Below are 21,122 nucleotides of genomic sequence, written 5' to 3'. Positions count from 1 at the left end.
CATAGCAACCATTAGTTTTCACCTGTCACGTCACGCACCTGTTTCACGTTTTGAGTCACGCACCTGCTTTCACTAATCATGTCCATAGTATTTAAGTTCATTCATTTTCTGTTGTTCGTCCTGACGACATCCCCACATTTATGCCCCCTGTCACACTCTGTCCATCTCTGCGCACTTCATGTCCATGCCAAGTAAGTTTGTTTATTATTGCCACAGTTAGTGTTTTTTGTTGTTCATAGTTTTTTGCCCCCGTGCAAGTCTTTTGTTTTCGTTAGTCAAGTTTGTACATCCGCCCTGAGCGCGCTTTTTGTTCTTTTGTTAGTGTAAAATAAATAATGTCTTCACCTTCACGCCATGTCTGGTCCAAATGTTCATTTGCACCACGGGAGAACAAACCACGTCATAGTCCAAGTCATGACAAGTTCCCAGTGGCTTATTATATTTTTCAAAGTTTTTTTCAAAATTTTACCCATCACGCAATATCCCTAAAAAAAGCTTCAAAGTGCCTGATTTTAACCATCGTTATATACACCCGTCCATTTTCCTGTGACGTCACATAGTGATGCCAACACAAACAAACATGGCGGAAAGAACAGCAAGCTATAGCGACATTAGCTCGGATTTTAGCGGCTTAAGCGATTCAACAGATTACGCATGTATTGAAACGGATGGTTGTAGTGTGGAGGCAGGTAGCGAAAACGAAATTGAAGAAGAAACTGAAGCTATTGAGCCATATCGGTTTGAACCGTATGCAAGCGAAACCGACAAAAACGACACGACAGCCAGCGACACGGGAGAAAGCGAGGACGAATTCGGCGATCGCCTTCTAACCGACGATTGGTATGTGTTTGCATACCTGCCAACTTTTGAAATCAGAAAAACCTAGTAGCCAGGGTCCAGGGGCCGCAGGCCCCGGTAGGTCCAGGACAAAGTCCTGGTGGGGGGTTCAGGCTTCGCCCCCCGACGCAAAATGATTATTAGCATTCAGACAGGTTAAAATGTTGCTAAAACCATCACTTTTCTATCAGTCACAGTGACTTTTCAAAACAAAAATATTACAGCAAAAATCATATGGGTTGATTGACATGTTTATTCTGTAAGCTAACTTCAATAGTTTGAAATTATTTTGAGAGTTAATGCCAGTTATCCTGTCAACCTTTCACAAGACTTCAATTTGTTAATTGAAAGTATAAACAGTATAAACACTTTTTACAGTAAACAAATGGTAAAACAGTACTAAACAATTCCATAAAAAAAAAAATTGGTGTCATTATTAACTTTCTGTCCAAGCTTGTATAATCTACTGCCTTGTTCAATTGTAAAAAATATTCTGTGCCTAAAATTCACATTTCTATCACAATTATCATACTGTAAACATGGTAAGCTAACTTCATTAAAATTAATAGTCCTGTCAATAGCATGGAATTACAATTCAAATGTAGTTTTTTTTGTAAGCCTTTCAAAAGAATTCAAAATATGAAAAATTAATGAAAATTAATTGAAGCCATCAGACACTTGAAAAGTGGCACATCACATCTCTAATGTAATCATTTGAACTTTTCAACAGAAATAGCACTGCAAAAATATTAAGGACATACTTCTGTATTTTGGTAGTTATGCTGTCAACATTTAACAAGATTTCTTCAACTTGGACTTGAAAGCATAAATAGTATAAACACTTTTAACAGTATAACAGTACTAAACAATTCCAATAGATAACATTGGTGTCATTACCTTTTTGTTTGCTCAATTATTGCCTCTGTAAATAAAACTTCGGCATTCATCACATCCAAAGAATCTGTTTGGGCGACGAAAAACGTTGAAAGTTTTCCACTTGTATCGCTAGCAACGGCATTAGACTTGTGTTTTTTTGTCCCAACGTGGTCTTTTACATCGCTAATTCCTCCGTGTCCGATCGAAAAATCTTGTCTGCACAAGGTGCAATTCGCGTAGTTTTCACCCTTTTTGGAAAGGATAATTATTCCCGGATAGGCTTTTGAATATTCTTCACGGAATGACTGCAGTTTTCTTTTCGGTTTAAGACTCGTTTGCGATTTTTCTCCGGCTGATTCCATGATCGTTCGCTCGTTTGGAAACAATGGCAACTGGTGCCTCGTGCTTGGCAGCGGTGCTATAAATAGCCTCGCGCATGGCATTCGGAATGGCTCGATAGGAAGTTACGGGAAGCAGTGTCGATTGTCATTGTTGCTACGCGATTTCGTGAATAAAACTTTAAAAAAAAAAAAAAAATTTAATTAATGAAAAAACTTATTTTTTAATCACTGCAACCATAACCCGGAATAGGTTGATGAAAACCGTACTAATTACGGGAAAACCGGAGTAGTTGGCAGGTATGCATCTGTTCCACAATAACTACATATGTACATGCTCTAGACATTCTAATAACAACCAAAAAAATATATAAAATACATTTGACTTACTTGAATCTTGAATCCAGTCCAATGAAACAAATAGATGTTGTTCAAAGGAAACCTTGAGAGGTTGTGTGAGTTCATAGCCAGAAGGCATGACTTACAAACAAATGTAAAATCCAATAGCCTTGTGAGACTGAACAATAGGACCCAATGACTATGTAAATGTGGTCAAAAAGTTAAAAAAAATAGATTGTTTTTTAAGGATGGTTAAGGCTCTGGATGCTGCGGGGCTGTCTTGGTTGACAAGACTCTGCAGCATCGCGTGGACATCGGGGGCGGTACCTCTGGATTGGCAGACCGGGGTGGTGGTTCCTCTCTTTAAGAAGGGGAACCGGAGGGTGTGTTCTAACTATCGTGGGATCACACTCCTCAGCCTTCCCGGTAAGGTCTATTCATGTGTACTGGAGAGGAGGCTACGCCGGATAGTCGAACCTCGGATTCAGGAGGAACAGTGTGGTTTTCGTCCTGGTCGTGGAACTGTGGACCAGCTCTATACTCTCGGCAGGGTCCTTGAGGGTGCATGGGAGTTTGCCCAACCAGTCTACATGTGTTTTGTGGACTTGGAGAAGGCATTCGACCGTGTCCCTCGGGAAGTCCTGTGGGGAGTGCTCAGAGAGTACGGGGTATCGGACTGTCTGATTTTGGCGGTCCGCTCCCTGTATGATCAGTGCCAGAGCTTGGTCCGCATTGCCGGCAGTAAGTCGGACACGTTTCCAGTGAGGGTTGGACCCCGCCAAGGCTGCCCTTTGTCACTGATTCTGTTCATAACTTTTATGGACAGAATTTCTAGGCGCAGTCAAGGCGTTGAGGGGATCTGGTTTGGTGGCTGCAGGATTAGGTCTCTGCTTTTTGCAGATGATGTGGTCCTGATGGCTTCATCTGGCCAGGATCTTCAGCTCTCGCTGGATCGGTTCGCAGCCGAGTGTGAAGCGACTGGGATGAGAATCAGCACCTCCAAGTCCGAGTCCATGGTTCTCGCCCGGAAAAGGGTGGAATGCCATCTTCGGGTTGGGGAGGAGACCCTGCCCCAAGTGGAGGAGTTCAGGTACCTCGGAGTCTTGTTCAAGAGTGAGGGAAGAGTGGATCGTGAGATCGACAGGCGGATCGGTGCGGCATCTTCAGTAATGCGGACGCTGTATCGATCCGTTGTGGTGAAGAAGGAGCTGAGCCGGAAGGCAAAGCTCACAATTTACCGGCCGATCTACGTTCCCATCCTCACCTATGGTCATGAGCTTTGGGTTGTGACCGAAAGGACAAGATCACGGGTACAAGCAGCCGAAATGAGTTTCCTCCGCCGGGTGGCGGGGCTCTCCCTTAGAGATAGGGTGAGAAGCTCTGTCATCCGGGGGGAGCTCAAAGTAAAGCCGCTGCTCCTCCACATCGAGAGGAGCCAGATGAGGTGATTCGGGCATCTGGTCAGGATGCCACCCGATCGCCTCCCTCGGGAGGTGTTTAGGGCACGTCCGACCGGTAGGAGGCCACGGGGAAGACCCAGGACACGCTGGGAAGACTATGTCTCCCGGCTGGCCTGGGAACGCCTCGGGATCCCCCGGGAGGAGCTGGACGAAGTGGCTGGGGAGAGGGAAGTCTGGGCTTCCCTGCTTAGGCTGCTGCCCCCGCGACCCGACCTCGGATAAGCGGAAGAAGATGGATGGATGGATGGATAAAGGTAACGTTGTAATTTTACAACAAGGGGTGTTACAGGGTTAATGAGTGCAGTAAATATTCCCATCTAAAAAGTGCAACACTCACAGAAGTGCCATTCTCCTCCTTCTTGATGAGCGACAGCATGCTGGTGAGGATCCGCGCGCACATGACCAGGTCCCTCTGCTCCTGCATGTGGGCCTGCAGGATGCGCAGCACCACCGGCAGCAGGATGCACCTCGATTCTGCAACGCAAGACAGGCACATATAAGCGTACTGTCGTTGTCGCGCTTTCAGTGGACTGAACGGGGCGGTCCACCTGGGTTGACGTAAAGCTGGCCCTCCACCGTCTTGGCAAGGCACTGCAGTTTGACCGCCTCCAGGGGGCAGTCGGCGTGGACGATGGCGGGCAGGCTGCTCAGCGTCTCCCTGACGAAGCCGGCCACCTCCCGCACCGTGAAGATCTTCAGGAGCTCGCCGTAAACCGCCGGGAAGGTCCGCAGGAAGACCGCCTGCGCAGAGCGGGGTCAATGAGTCGACAATTCTATTATTGTCCCTAAAAAGTATTCTTCCTCGCAGCTGAGAGCTCTCTAGCTGAACATTTGCCTGGAATTCAGATTTGAGAGCAGTTTAGCAACACAAAGCGGAGTCAGCAGATCACATAGCATTACCGCATTTTTCGGACTATAAGTCGCAGTTTTTTTCATAGTTAATATGTTTTTTTCCTTATTTTATTATGCATTTTCGGCAGGTGCGACTTATACTCCGGTACGACTTATACTCCGAAAAATACGGTACATTGAATATACCATTTTTAATATATGAACAATATTATTATTTTTAATGGAAAAAACTTAATCCAATATTTATTATATTATTTTTAGGCATTTTCCTCTTTTTCTATCATTTTTTACTTGATTACTTGTTGTGTTTATATGTACATTCATCCTCATTCATATGTATGGAATCTTTGAAATTTACAGTAATTATGAGATTATGTATTGGCACTTGCTTCATGTTCTTTATTGATTTTTTAGTATTGATATTTTATAATATATTATATAATAACTAATTTTATTTATCTTTTTTTTATTATTTTTTTTACATATAATCATTTCTCTGCCCGCTACTTTGTATGTAAATAATACATCCAACTGCATAAATGTTATACATTTACATCCCCAATGTTCATACAAAAAATACAATAGATATAAATACAAAAGCATAATATTTCTAAAAAATAATTTAATTATTTGAAAAAAAAAATACAAATAAATACAAATATATCAATCTAATGAAATTTAAATGATTAAAAAATATGTTATAAATAGGGCTGCAACAACTAATCGATTAAATCGATTAAAATCGATTAATTTAGTCATAGATTCGTTGGATCTATGCTATGCGCAGAGGCAATTTTTTTTATTTTTTTTTATAATTAAAAAAAAATTGTTTTGATTTTTTTAATAAACCTTTATTTATAAACTGCAACAAGTGCAAACAGCTGAGAAACAATAATCAAAATAAGTATGGTGCCAGTATGCTGGGTTTTTTTTCCAATAAAATACTGGAAAAGATAGAAATGTAGTTTGTCTCTTTTATCCGATTATTAATCGAAGTAATAATCGACAGATTAATCGATTATCAAATTAATTGTTAGTTGCAGCCCTAGTTAAATATATAAGTAATTTTAAATAAATATAATAAATTAAAACTCATGACAAAAATAATAACATGATAACTGCAATAATAATTAGAATTTGCAATTCCGGCGCGAATTGCGTGTGAATGCCCTAAGTGCACAAGCCACCAAACTGCCAATACGTGTGAGTGGAACTGAAATGCTTGAATGTCCAGGGTGAGTGGAGTGTGTGGATGCTGGAACGGTTCAAATCGGCTGAGAAATGTGGGATATGGAGAGTTTTGCATATTTCCCATTTATTTTCAAGAGGGTAAATTCCTGGTAATTCCGGGTAATCAGGGAATTTTGGGAACCGTGGAACATGTTGGTTTGAATGTCCAGGGTGAGCGGAGTGTGTGGATGCTCGAACGGTTCAAATCGGATGAGAAATGTGGGATGTGCAGTCGATTGTATATTTCCCATTCATTGTCAGTGGGGAAAAAATTCCAGGAAAAGCAGGAATTTTGGAAAAGGGAAAACATGTTTTGCGTTCCATATATCAGAAGAGTAGTTTGGGTGGAGTTTAGACCATGGTAGCACTATGATGACGTTCTTTAATTTGAATGGGAATTTCCTGGAAATTTGGGAATTTTTGAAAATATTGATACCAGCACAATTGTCCTAGATGATATTAATGGGTTGGTGTTGGAATTTTTGGAATCAGTTAAAAAATGTTTAAATTAAATGAGTATTAGTCCTGGAGTTTCCGGACAACCCGGAATTTGTATAAAAGTAAAAATAGGAAGCATTTATTTTCCCAACTAAGAGGACTGGTCAAAAACAGTTGAAACATGCGGACTGTGAAAACTTTCCAGGAATTCCTGGATTTTTTTTTTTACGTTTGAAGTTTGATTGTCCGAGGGTGGGGGAGTTTGTGGCTGGTGGAACAGTTCAAATCGGTTGAGAAATGTGGGAATTGCGCATGCTAGAAAATTGGCCCATCCATTTTCAATTAGCAAAATATCCCGGAAAACCGGGAACTCTGGGTAATCCGGGATATTTACATTAAAAAAAAAAAATTGGGGGAAGCTCACGATTCCTGGTCGAGCCGAAAGTCTTGATACTTGAACAGTTGCGATCATGTTTATTGTGTGACTGCCCAAACAATCACACAATAAACAAGAGAGAGAAAGTAATAAAGTATTCCCCCCTCACAGCGTGCACGTTTTTGGTAGTCTGTCATTTCACTTATTACAGTCCTCTTATTTGTTTCTTGTAATCCTCTCCCTCTACTCTCGTATCTTCCGTTGGGAAACGCCAGGAAGCGGCAACACACTGCAGACCCTCTGCAAGCATGAAATCATTCAATTACACCGCAGCGAGGAAATGTGTGGAGGGAATAGTATTAACACACACACACACTATATATAAGTAGTGTGTGTGAGAGAACAACAGTTCAGTTGTTTATGTGAGAGCATTTCAGTAGTGTGGATAAGAGTGTTTCAGTAGTGTGTAAGAGAGTGTTTCAGTAGTGTGCGAGAGAAAAACATTTCAGTTGTTTAGGTGACAGCATTTCAATGGTGTGAATACGAGTGTTTCAGTAGTGTTTATGAGAGTGTTTCAGTAGTGTGTGTGAGGAAAAAACATTTCAGTTGTTTATGTGAGAGCATTTAAGTGGTGTGTGTATAAGAGTGTTTCAGTAGTGTGTATACGAGTTTTTCAGTGGTGTTTATGAGAGTATTTCAGTAGTGTGCGTGTGAGAGAAAAATTATTTCCATTGTTTATGTGAAAATATTTCAGTAGTGTGGATAAGACTGTTTCAGTAGTGTGTATGAGAGTGTTTCAGTAGTGTGTGAGAGAAAAACATTTTCGTTGTTTATATGAGATCATTTCAGTAGTGTGTATAAGAGTGTTTCAGTAGTGTGTGAGAGAAAAAAACATTTTAATTGTTTATGTGAGAGCATTTCAGTGGTGTGTAAGAGTGTTTCAGTAGTGTGTATGAGAGTGTTTCAGTAGTGTGTGTGTGTGAAAGAAAAACAGTTCAGTTTTTTATGTGAGAGCATTTCAGTGGTGTCTAAAAGAGTGTTTCAGTGGTGTGTATGAGAGTGTTTCAGTAGTGTGTGTGAGACAAAAACATTTTAATTGTTTATGTGAGAGCATTTCAGTTGTGTGTATAAAAGTGTTTTAGTAGCGTGTATAAGAGTGTTTCAGTAGGGTGTGTGAGAAAAAAACATTTCCGTTGTTTGTGTGAGAGCCTTTCAGTATTGTGTATGAGAGTGTTTCAGTAGTGTGTGAGAGAAAAACATTTCAGTTTTTTATTTGAGAGAATTTCAGTGGTGTGTAATAGTGTTTCAGTAGTGTGTATGGGAGTGTTTCAGTAGTGTGTGTGAGAGAAAAACAGTTCAGTTTTTTATATGAGAGCATTTCAGTGGTGTCTAAAAGAGTGTTTCAGTGGTGTGTATGAGAGTGTTTCAGTAGTGTGTGTGAGACAAAAACATCTCAGTTGTTTATGAGAGCATTTCAGTAGGGTGTATGAGAGTGTTTCAGTAGTGTGTATAAGAGTGTTTCAGTAGTGTGTATAAGAGTGTTTCAGTAGTGTGTATAAGAGTGTTTCAGTAGTGTGTATAAGAGTGTTTCAGTAGTGTTTATGAGAGTGTTTCAGTAGTGTGTATGAGAGTGTTTCAGTAGTGTGTGTGAGACAAAAACATTTCAGTTGTTTATGAGAGCATTTCAGTAGTGTGTATAAGAGTGTTCCAGTAGTGTGTATAAGAGTATTTCAGTAGTGTTTATGAGAGTGTTTCAGTAGTGTGTATGAGAGTGTTTCAGTTGTGTGTGTGAGAGAAAAATATGTCCGTTGTTCATGTGAGAGCATTTCAGTAGTGTGTATGAGAGTGTTTCAGTAGTGTGTGTGAGAGAAAAACAGTTCAGTTTTTTATGTGAGAGCATTTCAGTAGTGTCTCCAAGAGTGTTTCAGTGGTGTGTATGAGAGTGTTTCAGTAGTGTGTGTGAGACAAAAACATTTCAGTAGGGTGTATGAGAGTGTTTCAGTAGTGTGTATAAGAGTGTTTCAGTAGTGTGTAAAAGAGTGTTTCAGTAGTGTGTGAGAGAAAAACATTTTCGTTGTTTATATGAGATCATTTCAGTAGTGTGTATAAGAGTGTTTCAGTAGTGTGTGAGAGAAAAAAACATTTTAATTGTTTATGTGAGAGCATTTCAGTGGTGTGTAAGAGTGTTTCAGTAGTGTGTATGAGAGTGTTTCAGTAGTGTGTGTGTGTGTGTGAAAGAAAAACAGTTCAGTTTTTTATGTGAGAGCATTTCAGTGGTGTCTAAAAGAGTGTTTCAGTGGTGTGTATGAGAGTGTTTCAGTAGTGTGTGTGAGACAAAAACATTTTAATTGTTTATGTGAGAGCATTTCAGTTGTGTGTATAAAAGTGTTTTAGTAGCGTGTATAAGAGTGTTTCAGTAGGGTGTGTGAGAAAAAAACATTTCCGTTGTTTGTGTGAGAGCCTTTCAGTATTGTGTATGAGAGTGTTTCAGTAGTGTGTGAGAGAAAAACATTTCAGTTTTTTATTTGAGAGAATTTCAGTGGTGTGTAATAGTGTTTCAGTAGTGTGTATGGGAGTGTTTCAGTAGTGTGTGTGAGAGAAAAACAGTTCAGTTTTTTATATGAGAGCATTTCAGTGGTGTCTAAAAGAGTGTTTCAGTGGTGTGTATGAGAGTGTTTCAGTAGTGTGTGTGAGACAAAAACATTTCAGTTGTTTATGAGAGCATTTCAGTAGGGTGTATGAGAGTGTTTCAGTAGTGTGTATAAGAGTGTTTCAGTAGTGTGTATAAGAGTGTTTCAGTAGTATGTATAAGAGTGTTTCAGTAGTGTTTATGAGAGTGTTTCAGTAGTGTGTGTGAGACAAAAACATTTCAGTTGTTTATGAGAGCATTTCAGTAGTGTGTATAAGAGTGTTCCAGTAGTGTGTATAAGAGTGTTTCAGTAGTGTTTATGAGACTGTTTCAGTAGTGTGTATGAGAGTGTTTCAGTTGTGTGTGTATGAGAGAAAAATATGTCCGTTGTTCATGTGAGAGCATTTCAGTAGTGTATGAGAGTGTTTCAGTAGTGTGTGTGAGAGAAAAACATTTCAGTTGTTTATGTTAGAGCATTTCAGTAGTGTGTATAAGAGTGTTTAATTAGTGTGTGTGAGAAAAACATTTCAGTTATGTGAGAGCATTTCAGTGGTGTGTATAAGAGTGTTTCAGTAGTGTATGAGAGTGTCTCAGTAGTGTGTGTGAGAGAAAAACATTCAAGTTGTTAATGTGAGAACATTTCAGTAGTGTGTGTGAGAGAAAAAATTTTCTGTTGTTTATGTGAGAGCATTTCAGTTGTGTGTATAAAAGTGTTTTAGTAGTGTGTATGAGAAAAAAAACATTTCCGTTGTTTATGTGAGAGCCTTTCAGTAGTCTGTATGAGAGTGTTTCAGTAGTGTGTGTGAGAGAAAAACATTTCAGTTGTTTATGTGAGAGCATTTCAGTGGTGTGTAAGAGTGTTTCAGTAGTGTATGGGAGTGTTTCAGTATTGTGAGTGAGAGAAAACAGTTCAGTTTTTTATGTGATAGCATTTCAGTAGTGTCTAAAAGAGTCTTTCAGTGGTGTGTATGAGAGTGTTTCAGTAGTGTGTGTGAGACAAAAACATTTCAGTTGTTTATGAGAGCATTTCAGTAGGGTGTATGAGAGTGTTTCAGTAGTGTGTATAAGAGTGTTTCAGTAGTGTGTATAAGAGTGTTTCAGTAGTGTTTATGAGAGTGTTTCAGTAGTGTGTGTGAGACAAAAACATTTCAGTTGTTTATGAGAGCATTTCAGTAGTGTGTATAAGAGTGTTCCAGTAGTGTGTATAAGAGTGTTTCAGTAGTGTTTATGAGAGCATTTCAGTAGCGTGTATGAGTGTTTCAGTAGTGTGTGTGAGAGAAAAACATTTCGGTTGTTTATGTGAGAGCATTTCAGTGGTGTGTAAGAGTGTCTCAGTAGTGTGTGTGAGAGAAAAACAGTTCAGTTTTTTATGTGAGAGCATTTCAGTAGTGTCTCCAAGAGTGTTTCAGTGGTGTGTATGAGAGTGTTTCAGTAGTGTGTGTGAGACAAAAACATTTCAGTAGTGTTTATGGGAGTGTTTCAGTAGTGTGTATAAGAGTATTTCAGTAGTGTGTATAAGAGTGTTTCAGTAGTGTTTATGAGAGTGTTTCAGTAGTGTGTGTGAGACAAAAACATTTCAGTTGTTTATGAGAGCATTTCAGTAGTGTGTATAAGAGTGTTCCAGTAGTGTGTATAAGAGTGTTTCAGTAGTGTTTATGAGAGCATTTCAGTAGCGTGTATGAGTGTTTCAGTAGTGTGTGTGAGAGAAAAACATTTCGGTTGTTTATGTGAGAGCATTTCAGTGGTGTGTAAGAGTGTCTCAGTAGTGTGTGTGAGAGAAAAACAGTTCAGTAGTGTTTATGAGAGTGTTTCAGTGGTGTGTATGAGAGTGTTTCAGTAGTGTGTGTGAGACAAAAACATTTCAGTAGTGTTTATGAGAGTGTTTCAGTAGTGTGTATAAGAGTATTTACCAACCTCGTCATGTCCGTTGTGTCCTGAGAAAGACACTTCACCCTTGCTCCTGATGGGTGCTGGTTAGCGCCTTGCATGGCAGCTCCCTCCATCAGTGTGTGAATGTGTGTGTGAATGGGTAAATGTGGAAGTAGTGTCAAAGCGCTTTGAGTACCTTGAAGGTAGAAAAGCGCTATACAAGTACAACCCATTTATCATTTATTATTTATTTCAGTAGTGTGTAAAAGAGTGTTTCAGTAGTGTTTATGAGGGTGTTTCAGTAGTGTGTATGAGAGTGTTTCAGTAGTGTGTGTGAGACAAAAACATTTCAGTTGTTTATGAGAGCATTTCAGTAGTGTGTATAAGAGTGTTTCAGTAGTGTGTAAAAGAATGTTTCAGTAGTGTTTATGAGAGTGTTTCAGTAGTGTGTGTGAGACAAAAACATTTCAGTTGTTTATGAGAGCTTTTCAGTAGTGTGTATAAGAGTGTTCCAGTAGTGTTTGAGAGTGTTTCAGTAGTGTGCATGAGAGTGTTTCAGTTGTGTGTGTGAGAGAAAAATATGTCCGTTGTTCATGTGAGAGCATTTCAGTAGTGTATAAGAGTGTTTCAGTAGTGTTTATGAGAGTGTTTCAGTAGTGTGTGTGAGAGAAAAACATTTCCGTTGTTTATGTGAGAGCATTTCAGCAGTGTATGTAAGAGGTAATTCTAAATAATGTCCCTAACGGCTCCTCATACAATATTAACACGCTGCATACGCACACACACACACACACACACACACACACACACACACACACACACACACGCGCACACACACACACGCAGTGTTTCAGTAGTGTGTATAAGAGTGTTTCAGTAGTGTAAAAGAGTGTTTCAGTAGTGTTTATGAGAGTGTTTCAGTAGTGTGCATGAGAGTGTTTCAGTAGTGTGTGAGACAAAAACATTTCAGTTGTTTATGAGAGCATTTCAGTAGTGTGTATAAGAGTGTTCCAGTAGTGTGTATAAGAGTGTTTCAGTAGTGTTTGAGAGTGTTTCAGTAGTGTGCATGAGAGTGTTTCAGTTGTGTGTGTGAGAGAAAAATATGTCCGTTGTTCATGTGAGAGCATTTCAGTAGTGTGTATAAGAGTGTTCCAGTAGTGTGTATAAGAGTGTTTCAGTAGTTTTTGAGAGTGTTTCAGTAGTGTGTATGAGAGTGTTTCAGTTGTGTGCGTGAGAGAAAAATATGTCTGTTGTTCATGTGAGAGCATTTCAGTTGTGTGTATAAGAGTATTTCAGTAGGGTGTATGAGAGTGCTTCAGTAGTGTGTATGAGAGTGTTTCAGTAGTGTGTGTGAGAGAAAAACATTTCCGTTGTTTATGTGAGAGCATTTCAGCAGTGTATGTAAGAGGTCATTCTAAATAATGTCCCTAACGGTTCCTCATACAATATTAACACGCTGCATACGCACACGCACACACACACACACACACACACACACACACACACACACACACACACACACGCACACACACGCACCTGCGTCTGCGCCACCGGACTTGTGCTTTTGTTTTCCTGCGAGAGGAAGAAGCGGATGGACATGAAGAGCTCGTGGACGCAGACGCGGAACTCCTCCTCGCTCTGGCCTCCCGTTGCCAAGGAGAAGAGGCGGCGGGACTGAATGATGTACTTGAAAATGTACTCGCTGGCCTGGAGAAGAGCAGCAACATCACGCTTGTTTAAAACAACAAAACACAAGTAACAGAGGGCGTCTCACCTTGAGGACCTGCTGGATGTGATCCTGATGTTCGGCGTCCACAATGCGGTCCACGTACCACTTTAGGACTTTGATCAGGTCCCTGGGAAACACATCACCATTACCTTCCTGTTTATTTGACTGCTGTGTGTGTGTGTGTGTGTGTGTGTGTGTGTGTGTGTGTGTGTGTGTGTGTGTGTGTGTGTGTGTGTGCAGAAAAACCTGGTATATAACACTGTGTCTTGGCAGCTCCACAAAATGTGATGCCTGAGGGTGTAAAGCTTTTTTTTTTGCCCACCAGGGGGCGCCATCCACATTGTGTTCACACCATGTCCTCCCAATACAGTTTATGATTATATAGACATAACAATATAGGACAGGGCCGCACACTGAACAATTAAAGCATGTGGGGGCCATTTGGATATTTTTCATTTTCAAAAACAATACAATATCTAGATTTTTTTTTTTCATTCACAACACAACTGATGGTCCCAACCCCATTGATAAAGCATGAAATTCCACTAATCAACCCTGATAAGGCACACCTGTGAAGTGAAAACTATTTCAGGTGACTATCTCTTGAAGCTCATTGAGAGAATGCCAAGAGTGTGCAAAGCAGTAATCAGCGCAAAGGTTGGCTATTTTGAAGGAACATGTTTTTAGTTATTTCACCTTTTTTTTGTTAATTGCATAACTCCACATGTGTTCATTCATAGTTTTGATGCCTTCAGTGACAATCTGCAAAGTAAATAGTCATGAAAATAAAGAAAACACATAGAATGAGAAGGTGTGTCCAAACCTTATATATATATATATATATATATATATATATATATATATATATATATGTATGTATGCATATATTTATATTGACAAATAAACCTAAAGTTGATCCAGAAATTTAAGTGTTGAATATTTAAAAATGTATAACAAATGAAAAAAAAAAAAAGACTATATATATATATATATATATATATATATATATATAGTCTTTTTTTTTTTTTCATTTAAAAATGTATAACAAATGAAAAAAAAAAAAGACATATATATATATATATATATATATATATATATATATATATATATATATATATATATATATATATATATATATATATATATATATATATATATATATATATATATAGTCTCTTTTTTTTTTTCATTTAAAAATGTATAACAAATGAAAAAAAAAAAAAGACATATATATATATATATATATATATATATATATATATATATATATATAGTCTTTTTTTTTTTTCATTTGTTATACATTCTTGAATATTCAACACTTAAATTTCTGGATCAACTGTAGGTTTATTTGTCAATATAAATAAATATATACATACATACATACATACATATATATATATATATATATATATATATATATATATATATGTATGTATATATTTATATTGACAAATAAACCTAAAGTTGATCCAGAAATTTAAGTGTTGAATATTTAAAAATGTATAACAACAAATGAAAAGAAAAAAAAGAAAGACAATATATATATATATATATATATATATATATATATATATATATATATATATATATATATATATATATATATATATATGGTTTGGACACACCTTCTCATTCTATGTGTTTTCTTTATTTTCATGACTATTTACTTTGTAGATTGTCACTGAAGGCATCTAAACTATGAATGAACACATGTAGAGTTATGTACTATGTACTATATATATATATATATATATATATATATATATATATATATATATATATATATATAGTCTTTTCATTTGTTGTTATACATTTTTAAATATTCAACACTTAAATTTCTGGATCAACTTTAGGTTTATTTTTTAATATAATAGTTTGTTTATGTGTTATGCCCTTTTTGTCAAAACCTTGCCTTTATTGACAAAAATCCAAAATAGGCAATATTCATGGAATATTTAATGCAAAAATAATTGGACCTTGAAATAGGTCAATAATTCAAAAAGCTGGTTTTAATTCATTATTATTTTTGAGCGATCACATTTAAATAAAAATTAAAAAAAAAAAGTCCCACTAATTTTCTTCGGGACCCCACTCATAAAAGTGTTTTTTTTACTTTGAATCTCTAGATCAAATTCAGGTTTATCCGTCATTTTTAATATTTGTTTATGTTTTTTTTTTTTTTTTTTTATGCCCTTTTTGTCATATACATACTTTTTTATACGGTAAACACAAAAAAAAACATACATTTATTTTGATTTATTTTGAGCAATAACAGCTTTAAAAAAAAACAACCTGCATGGCAGCTTTGTGTTATTAGAGTCAAAATTTAAACAATTTCTCGTTACATTACATATTTTATTCCACATTTTCATGTTTTTGAATTTTTAATAATATTTTTAGAATGTTTTGCACACCTGTGAAAAATTCAACACTTCAATTTCTGGATCAACTTTAGGTTTATTTGTCAATATAACAGTTTGTTTATGTGTTATGCCCTTTTTGTCAAAACCTTGCGTTTATTGACAAAAATCCAAAATAGGCAATATTCGTGGAATATTTAATGTAAAATAATTGGACCTTGAAATAGGTCAATAATTCAAAACACTGGTTTTAATTCATTATTATTTTTTGAGCGATGACATTTAAATAAAAAAAAAATAAAAAAAAGTCCCACTAAATTTTTTCGGGATCCAAGAGGACCCCACTTATAAAAGTGTTTTTTTTACTTTGAATCTCTAGATCAAACTCAGGTTTATCCGTCATTTTTAATATTTGTTTATGTTTTTTAAAATTTGTTTTATGCCCTTTTTGTCATATACATACTTTTTTATACGGTAAACACAAAAAAAACATACATTTATTTTGATTTATTTTGAGCAATAACAGCTTTAAAAAAAAAAACCCTGAATGGCAGCTTTGTGTTATTAGAGTCGAAATTTAAACAATTTCTCGTTACATTACATATTTTATTCCACATTTTCAGGTTTTTGAATTTTTAATAATATTTTTAGAATGTTTTGCACACCTGTGAAATATTCAACACTTAAATTTCTGGATCAACTTTAGGTTTATTTGTCAATATAATAGTTTGTTTATGTGTTATGCCCTTTTTGTCAAAACCTTGCCTTTATTGACAAAAATCCAAAATAGGCAATATTCGTGGAATATTTAATGCAAAATAATTGGACCTTGAAATAGGTCAATAATTCAAAACACTGGTTTTAATTCATTATTATTTTTTGAGCTATGACATTTAAATAAAAAATAAATAAAAAAAAGTCCCACTAAATTTTTTCGGGATCCAAGAGGACCCCACTCATAAAAGTGTTTTTTTTTACTTTGAATCTCTAGATCAAATTCAGGTTTATCCGTCATTTTTAATATTTGTTTATGTTTTTTTTAATTTGTTTTATGCCCTTTTTGTCATATACATACTTTTTTATCCGGTAAACACAAAAAAAACATACATTTATTTTGAGCAATAACAGCTTTAAAAAAAAAAACCCTGCATGGCAGCTTTGTGTTATTAGAGTAAAAATTTAAACAATTTCTCGTTACATTACATATTTTATTCCACATTTTCATGTTTTTGAATTTTTAATAATATTTTTAGAATGTTTTGCACACCTGTGAAAAATTCAACACTTAAATTTCTGGATCAACTTTAGGTTTATTTGTCAATATAATAGTTTGTTTATGTGTTATGCCCTTTTTGTCAAAACCTTGCCTTTATTGACAAAAACCCAAAATAGGCAATATTCTTGGAATATTTAATGTAAAATAATTGGACCTTGAAATAGGTCAATAATTCAAAACACTGGTTTTAATTCATTATTATTTTTTTAACAATGACATTTAAATAAAAAAAAATAAAAAAAAGTCCCACTAAATTTTTTCAGGTTCCAAGAGGACCCCACTCATAAAAGTGTTTTTTTTACTTTGAATCTCTAGATCAAATTCAGGTTTATCCGTCATTTGTAATATTTGTTTATGTTTTTTTTCATTTGTTTTATGCCCTTTTTGTCATATACATACTTTTTTATCCGGTAAACACACAAAAAACATACATTTATTTTGATTTATTTTGAGCAATAACAGCTTTAAAAAAAAAAAACTGAATGGCAGCTTTGTGTTATTAGAGTCAAAATGTAAACAATTTCTCGTTACATTACATATTTTATTCCACATTTTCATGTTTTTGAATTTTTAATAATATTTTTAGAATGTTTTGCACACCTGTGAAATTTTCAACACTTACATTTCTGGATCAACTTTAGGTTTATTTGTCAATATAATAGTTTGTTTATGTGTTATGCCCTTTTTGTCAAAACCTTGCCTTTATTGACAAAAATCCAAAATAGGCAATATTCGTGGAATATTTAATGTAAAATAATTGGACCTTGAAATAGGTCAATAATTCAAAACACTGGTTTTAATTCATTATTATTTTTTGAAGCGATGACATTTAAATTAAAAAAAATTAAAAAAAAGTCCCACTAAATTTTTTCGGGACCCAAGACTCATAAAAGTGTTGAAAATAAATCGTAAATTTTTATTTTATTTTATTTTTTTACTTTGAATCTCTAGATCAAATTCAGGTTTATCCGTCATTTTTAATATTTGTTTATGTTTATTTTATTTTATTTTTATGCCATTTTTGTCATATACATACTTTTTTATACGGTAAACACAAAATAAACATACATTTATTTTGATTCATTATTATTTTTGGCAGCTTTAAAAAAAAAACAACCCTGCATGGCAGCTTTGTGTTATTAGAGTCAAAATTTAAACAATTTCTCGTTACATTACATATTTTATTCCACATTTTCCTGTTTTTTAATTTTTAATAATATTTTTAGAATGTTTTGCGGGGCGCAAATGGCGGCACTTTGAAAACCGCAGCTATGGGGTGACATTGCCATGTCACGTGACGCGTACCTGTATGACAGAGCCCCTGCAAAGTGGCTCTCAATGTAAGTGTCCATCACAGGCTTGAAGTGCTGGAATTTGCTGTCCTGCAGAAGGTTGATGATGTGAACCTGAGACAAGAAGACACAGGAAGTATTAATAACACAACAAAGGATGTGTCATTCACGTTTTACGGTCAATGCAGCGCAGATTCAAGTGTGTGTGTGTGTCGAACAATATCTAACTCTCCCTGTCCTTTTTCCACAGTGCCAAGTGGCCAATGAAACAGCAATGTGGTCATCCTAGGCTGCGCTCACACTCGTGGTCGAGTCCTCGGACTGCAACCAACCACAAATAAAAAATATACACTTGGTGCACACTTTGGCATGGTGTTTTTCTCCTGCGCTGCGCAGAAAAGAACATAAGCAAAAAGTAAGGACTTGATTGAACAAGACTTAAGTAAAATATTTCAAAGAAAAATGTCATCTGCTCAGTTAAATACAGAACATAATTGAATAGGCTTGTATTGTCATTTCTCACCAAAAACAATAACATTTAAAAATAAAATAGAAAATATTATTTTCCGCGAGAAATGAAAAAAACATTGCGCGTCAACACATCGAACCTTATCAGCCACGACAAAATGTTCTGCAAGCCTAAGGAAAAAAAAGCCATTGGGAAAAAGGTGTGCACCAACTCCAGTTAAACCTACATTTGAAAAATAATACAATACTTTTTGCCTGCTATTCGCATGGAATGAACACATTTCACGAGGAGGGGGGAAAAAAACATTGCGCGTCAACACATCGAACCTTATCAGCCACCTGAAACCCCAGAATTGCTACAACGATGTTTTAATAGCCTAAAAAAAAAAAAACCTATCCCAAAGCCATCCGAAAAGAAAGGCGTGCACAAACTACAGTTGATAATAAATATTACAGGGTCACTATGGTAGTTCTGCCTAGCAACAAGTGACCTCATAAACAGGTAGCATTGGTGCATCACTATTTCTTTCATTTGTTCATCTCGTGTAAGACTTCTTCACTATTGCTTTTTGTGTGCTATTCGCACAAAATGTTCCGCAAACATTCCGCCAGAAGGGAAAAAAAGACATTGCGCGTCAACACATCGAACCTTATCAGCCACCTGAAAACCTAGCATTTCTACTACGATGTTTTAAAAGCCTAAAAAAAAACTATCCCAAAGCCATCCAAAAAGAAAGGCGTGCACAAACTACAGTTGATAATAAATAATACAGGGTCAGTATGGTAGTTCTGCCTAGCAACAAGTGACCTCATAAACAGGTCGCATTGGTGCATCACTATTTCTTTCATTTGTTCATCTCATGTAGGACTTCTTCACTGTTTCAGAGGAAGACATTTTGCATGCTATCCGTACAAAATGTTCTGCAAACATTCCGCCAGAAGGGAATAAAAGACATTGCGCTTCAACACATCGAACCTTATCAGCCACCTGAAACCCCAGCATTGCTACTACGATGTTTTAAAAGCCTAAAAAAAAACTATCCCAAAGCCATCCGAAAAGAAAGGTGTGCACAAACTACAGTTGATAATAAATAATACAGGGTCAGTATGGTAGTTCTGCCTAGCAACAAGTGACCTCATAAACAGGTCGCATTGGTGTATCACTATTTATTTCATTTGTTCATCTTGTGTAGGACTTCTTCACTGTTGCAGAGGAAGACATTTTGCATGCTATCCGCACAAAATGTTCTGCAAACATTCCGCCAGAAGGGAAAAAAACATTGCGCTTCAACACATCGAACCTTATCAGCCACCTGAAAACTTAGCACTGCTACGATATTTTTTTAAAGCCTTAAAAAAAAAAAAAACTGTCCCAAAGCCATCCGAAAAGAAAGGCGTGCACAAACTACAGTTGATAATAAATAATACAGGGTCAGTATGGTAGTTCTGCCTAGCAACAAGTGACCTCATAAACTGGTAGCAATGGTGCATCACTGTTTCTTTCATTTTTTCATCACATGTAGGACTTCTTTACAGTTTCAGAGGAAGACATTCTGCATGATATTTGCACAAAATGTTCTGCAAACATTGCGCGAGAAGCGAGAAGGGAAAAAAGACATTGCGCTTCAACACATCAAACCTTATCAGCCACCACAAAATTATCAGCCACCACAAAATGTTCTGCCAGCATTGTTAGGACAATAAATTCCAAGCCTAAGACAAAAAAAAGCCATTGGAAAGACGCTGTGCGCAAACTACAGTTAAAACTACATTTAAAAAATAATACAAGGTCAGTATGGTAGTTCTGCCTAGCAACAAGTGACCTCATTAACAGGTCGCATTGGTGTATCACTATTTATTTCATTTGTTCATCTTGTGTAAGACTTCTTCACTGTTTCAGAGGAAGACATTTTGCATGCTATCCGCACAAAATGTTCTGCAAACATTCCGCCAGAAGGGAAAAAAAAACATTGCGCTATAACACATCGAACCTTGTCAGCCACCTGAAAACTTAGCACTGCTACGATATTTTTTTTAAAGCCTAACAAAAAAAAAAAAATGTCCCAAAGCCATCCGAAAAGAAAGGCGTGCACAAACTACAGTTGATAATAAATAATACAGGGTCAGTATGGTAGTTCTGCCTAGCAACAAGTGACCTCATAAACAGGTCTCATTGGTGCATCACTATTTATTTCATTTGTTCATCTTGTGTAGGACTTCTTCACTGTTTCAGAGGAAGACATTTTGCATGCTATCCGCACAAAATGTTCTGCAAACATTCCGCCAGAAGGGGAAAAAAGACATTCCGCTTCAACACATCGAACCTTATCAGCCACCTGAAAACATAGCACTGCTACGATATTTTTTTTAAAGGATACAAAAAAATAAACTGTCCCAAAGCCATCCGAAAAGAAAGGCATGCACAAACTACAGTTGATAATAAATAATACAGGGTCAGTATGGTAGTTCTGCCTAGCAACAAGTGACCTCATAAACAGGTCTCATTGGTGCATCACTATTTCTTTCATTTGTTCATCTCGTGTAGGACTTCTTCACTGTTTCAGAGGAAGACATTTTGCATGCTATCCGCACAAAATGTTCTGCAAACATTCCACCAGAAGGGGAAAAAAGACATTGCGCTTCAACACATCGAACCTTATCAGCCACCTGAAAACTTAGCACTGCTACGATATTTTTTTTAAAGCCTTAAAAAAAAAAAAATGTCCCAAAGCCATCCGAAAAGAAAGGTGTGC

At 36.5% G+C, this 21,122-nt stretch overlaps 1 protein-coding gene across 3 annotated transcripts in view; it reads right to left on the bottom strand.

The window, feature by feature from the left end:
- The window catches only part of dock4b (dedicator of cytokinesis 4b), a 470,089-nt gene that overhangs the window by 162,770 nt on the left and 286,197 nt on the right, over positions 1 to 21,122 (bottom strand). For all 3 annotated transcript variants that reach the window (XM_061961401.1, XM_061961402.1, XM_061961403.1), the window contains exons 20-24: positions 17,915 to 18,015; positions 13,019 to 13,100; positions 12,781 to 12,951; positions 4,399 to 4,591; positions 4,188 to 4,324 (exon numbers count right to left, since the gene is read on the bottom strand). In XM_061961401.1, coding sequence (XP_061817385.1) covers positions 4,188 to 4,324; positions 4,399 to 4,591; positions 12,781 to 12,951; positions 13,019 to 13,100; positions 17,915 to 18,015 — 684 coding nt within the window. The remainder of the gene's footprint in view (positions 1 to 4,187; positions 4,325 to 4,398; positions 4,592 to 12,780; positions 12,952 to 13,018; positions 13,101 to 17,914; positions 18,016 to 21,122) is intronic.

Source organism: Nerophis lumbriciformis, linkage group LG05 (genome assembly GCF_033978685.3).
Source record: "Nerophis lumbriciformis linkage group LG05, RoL_Nlum_v2.1, whole genome shotgun sequence".
In the NCBI taxonomy this organism is placed as follows: Eukaryota; Metazoa; Chordata; class Actinopteri; order Syngnathiformes; family Syngnathidae; genus Nerophis; species Nerophis lumbriciformis.
Note: the sequence above shows the minus strand (reverse complement) of the source record. Positions and strands in the feature narration are given on the sequence as shown.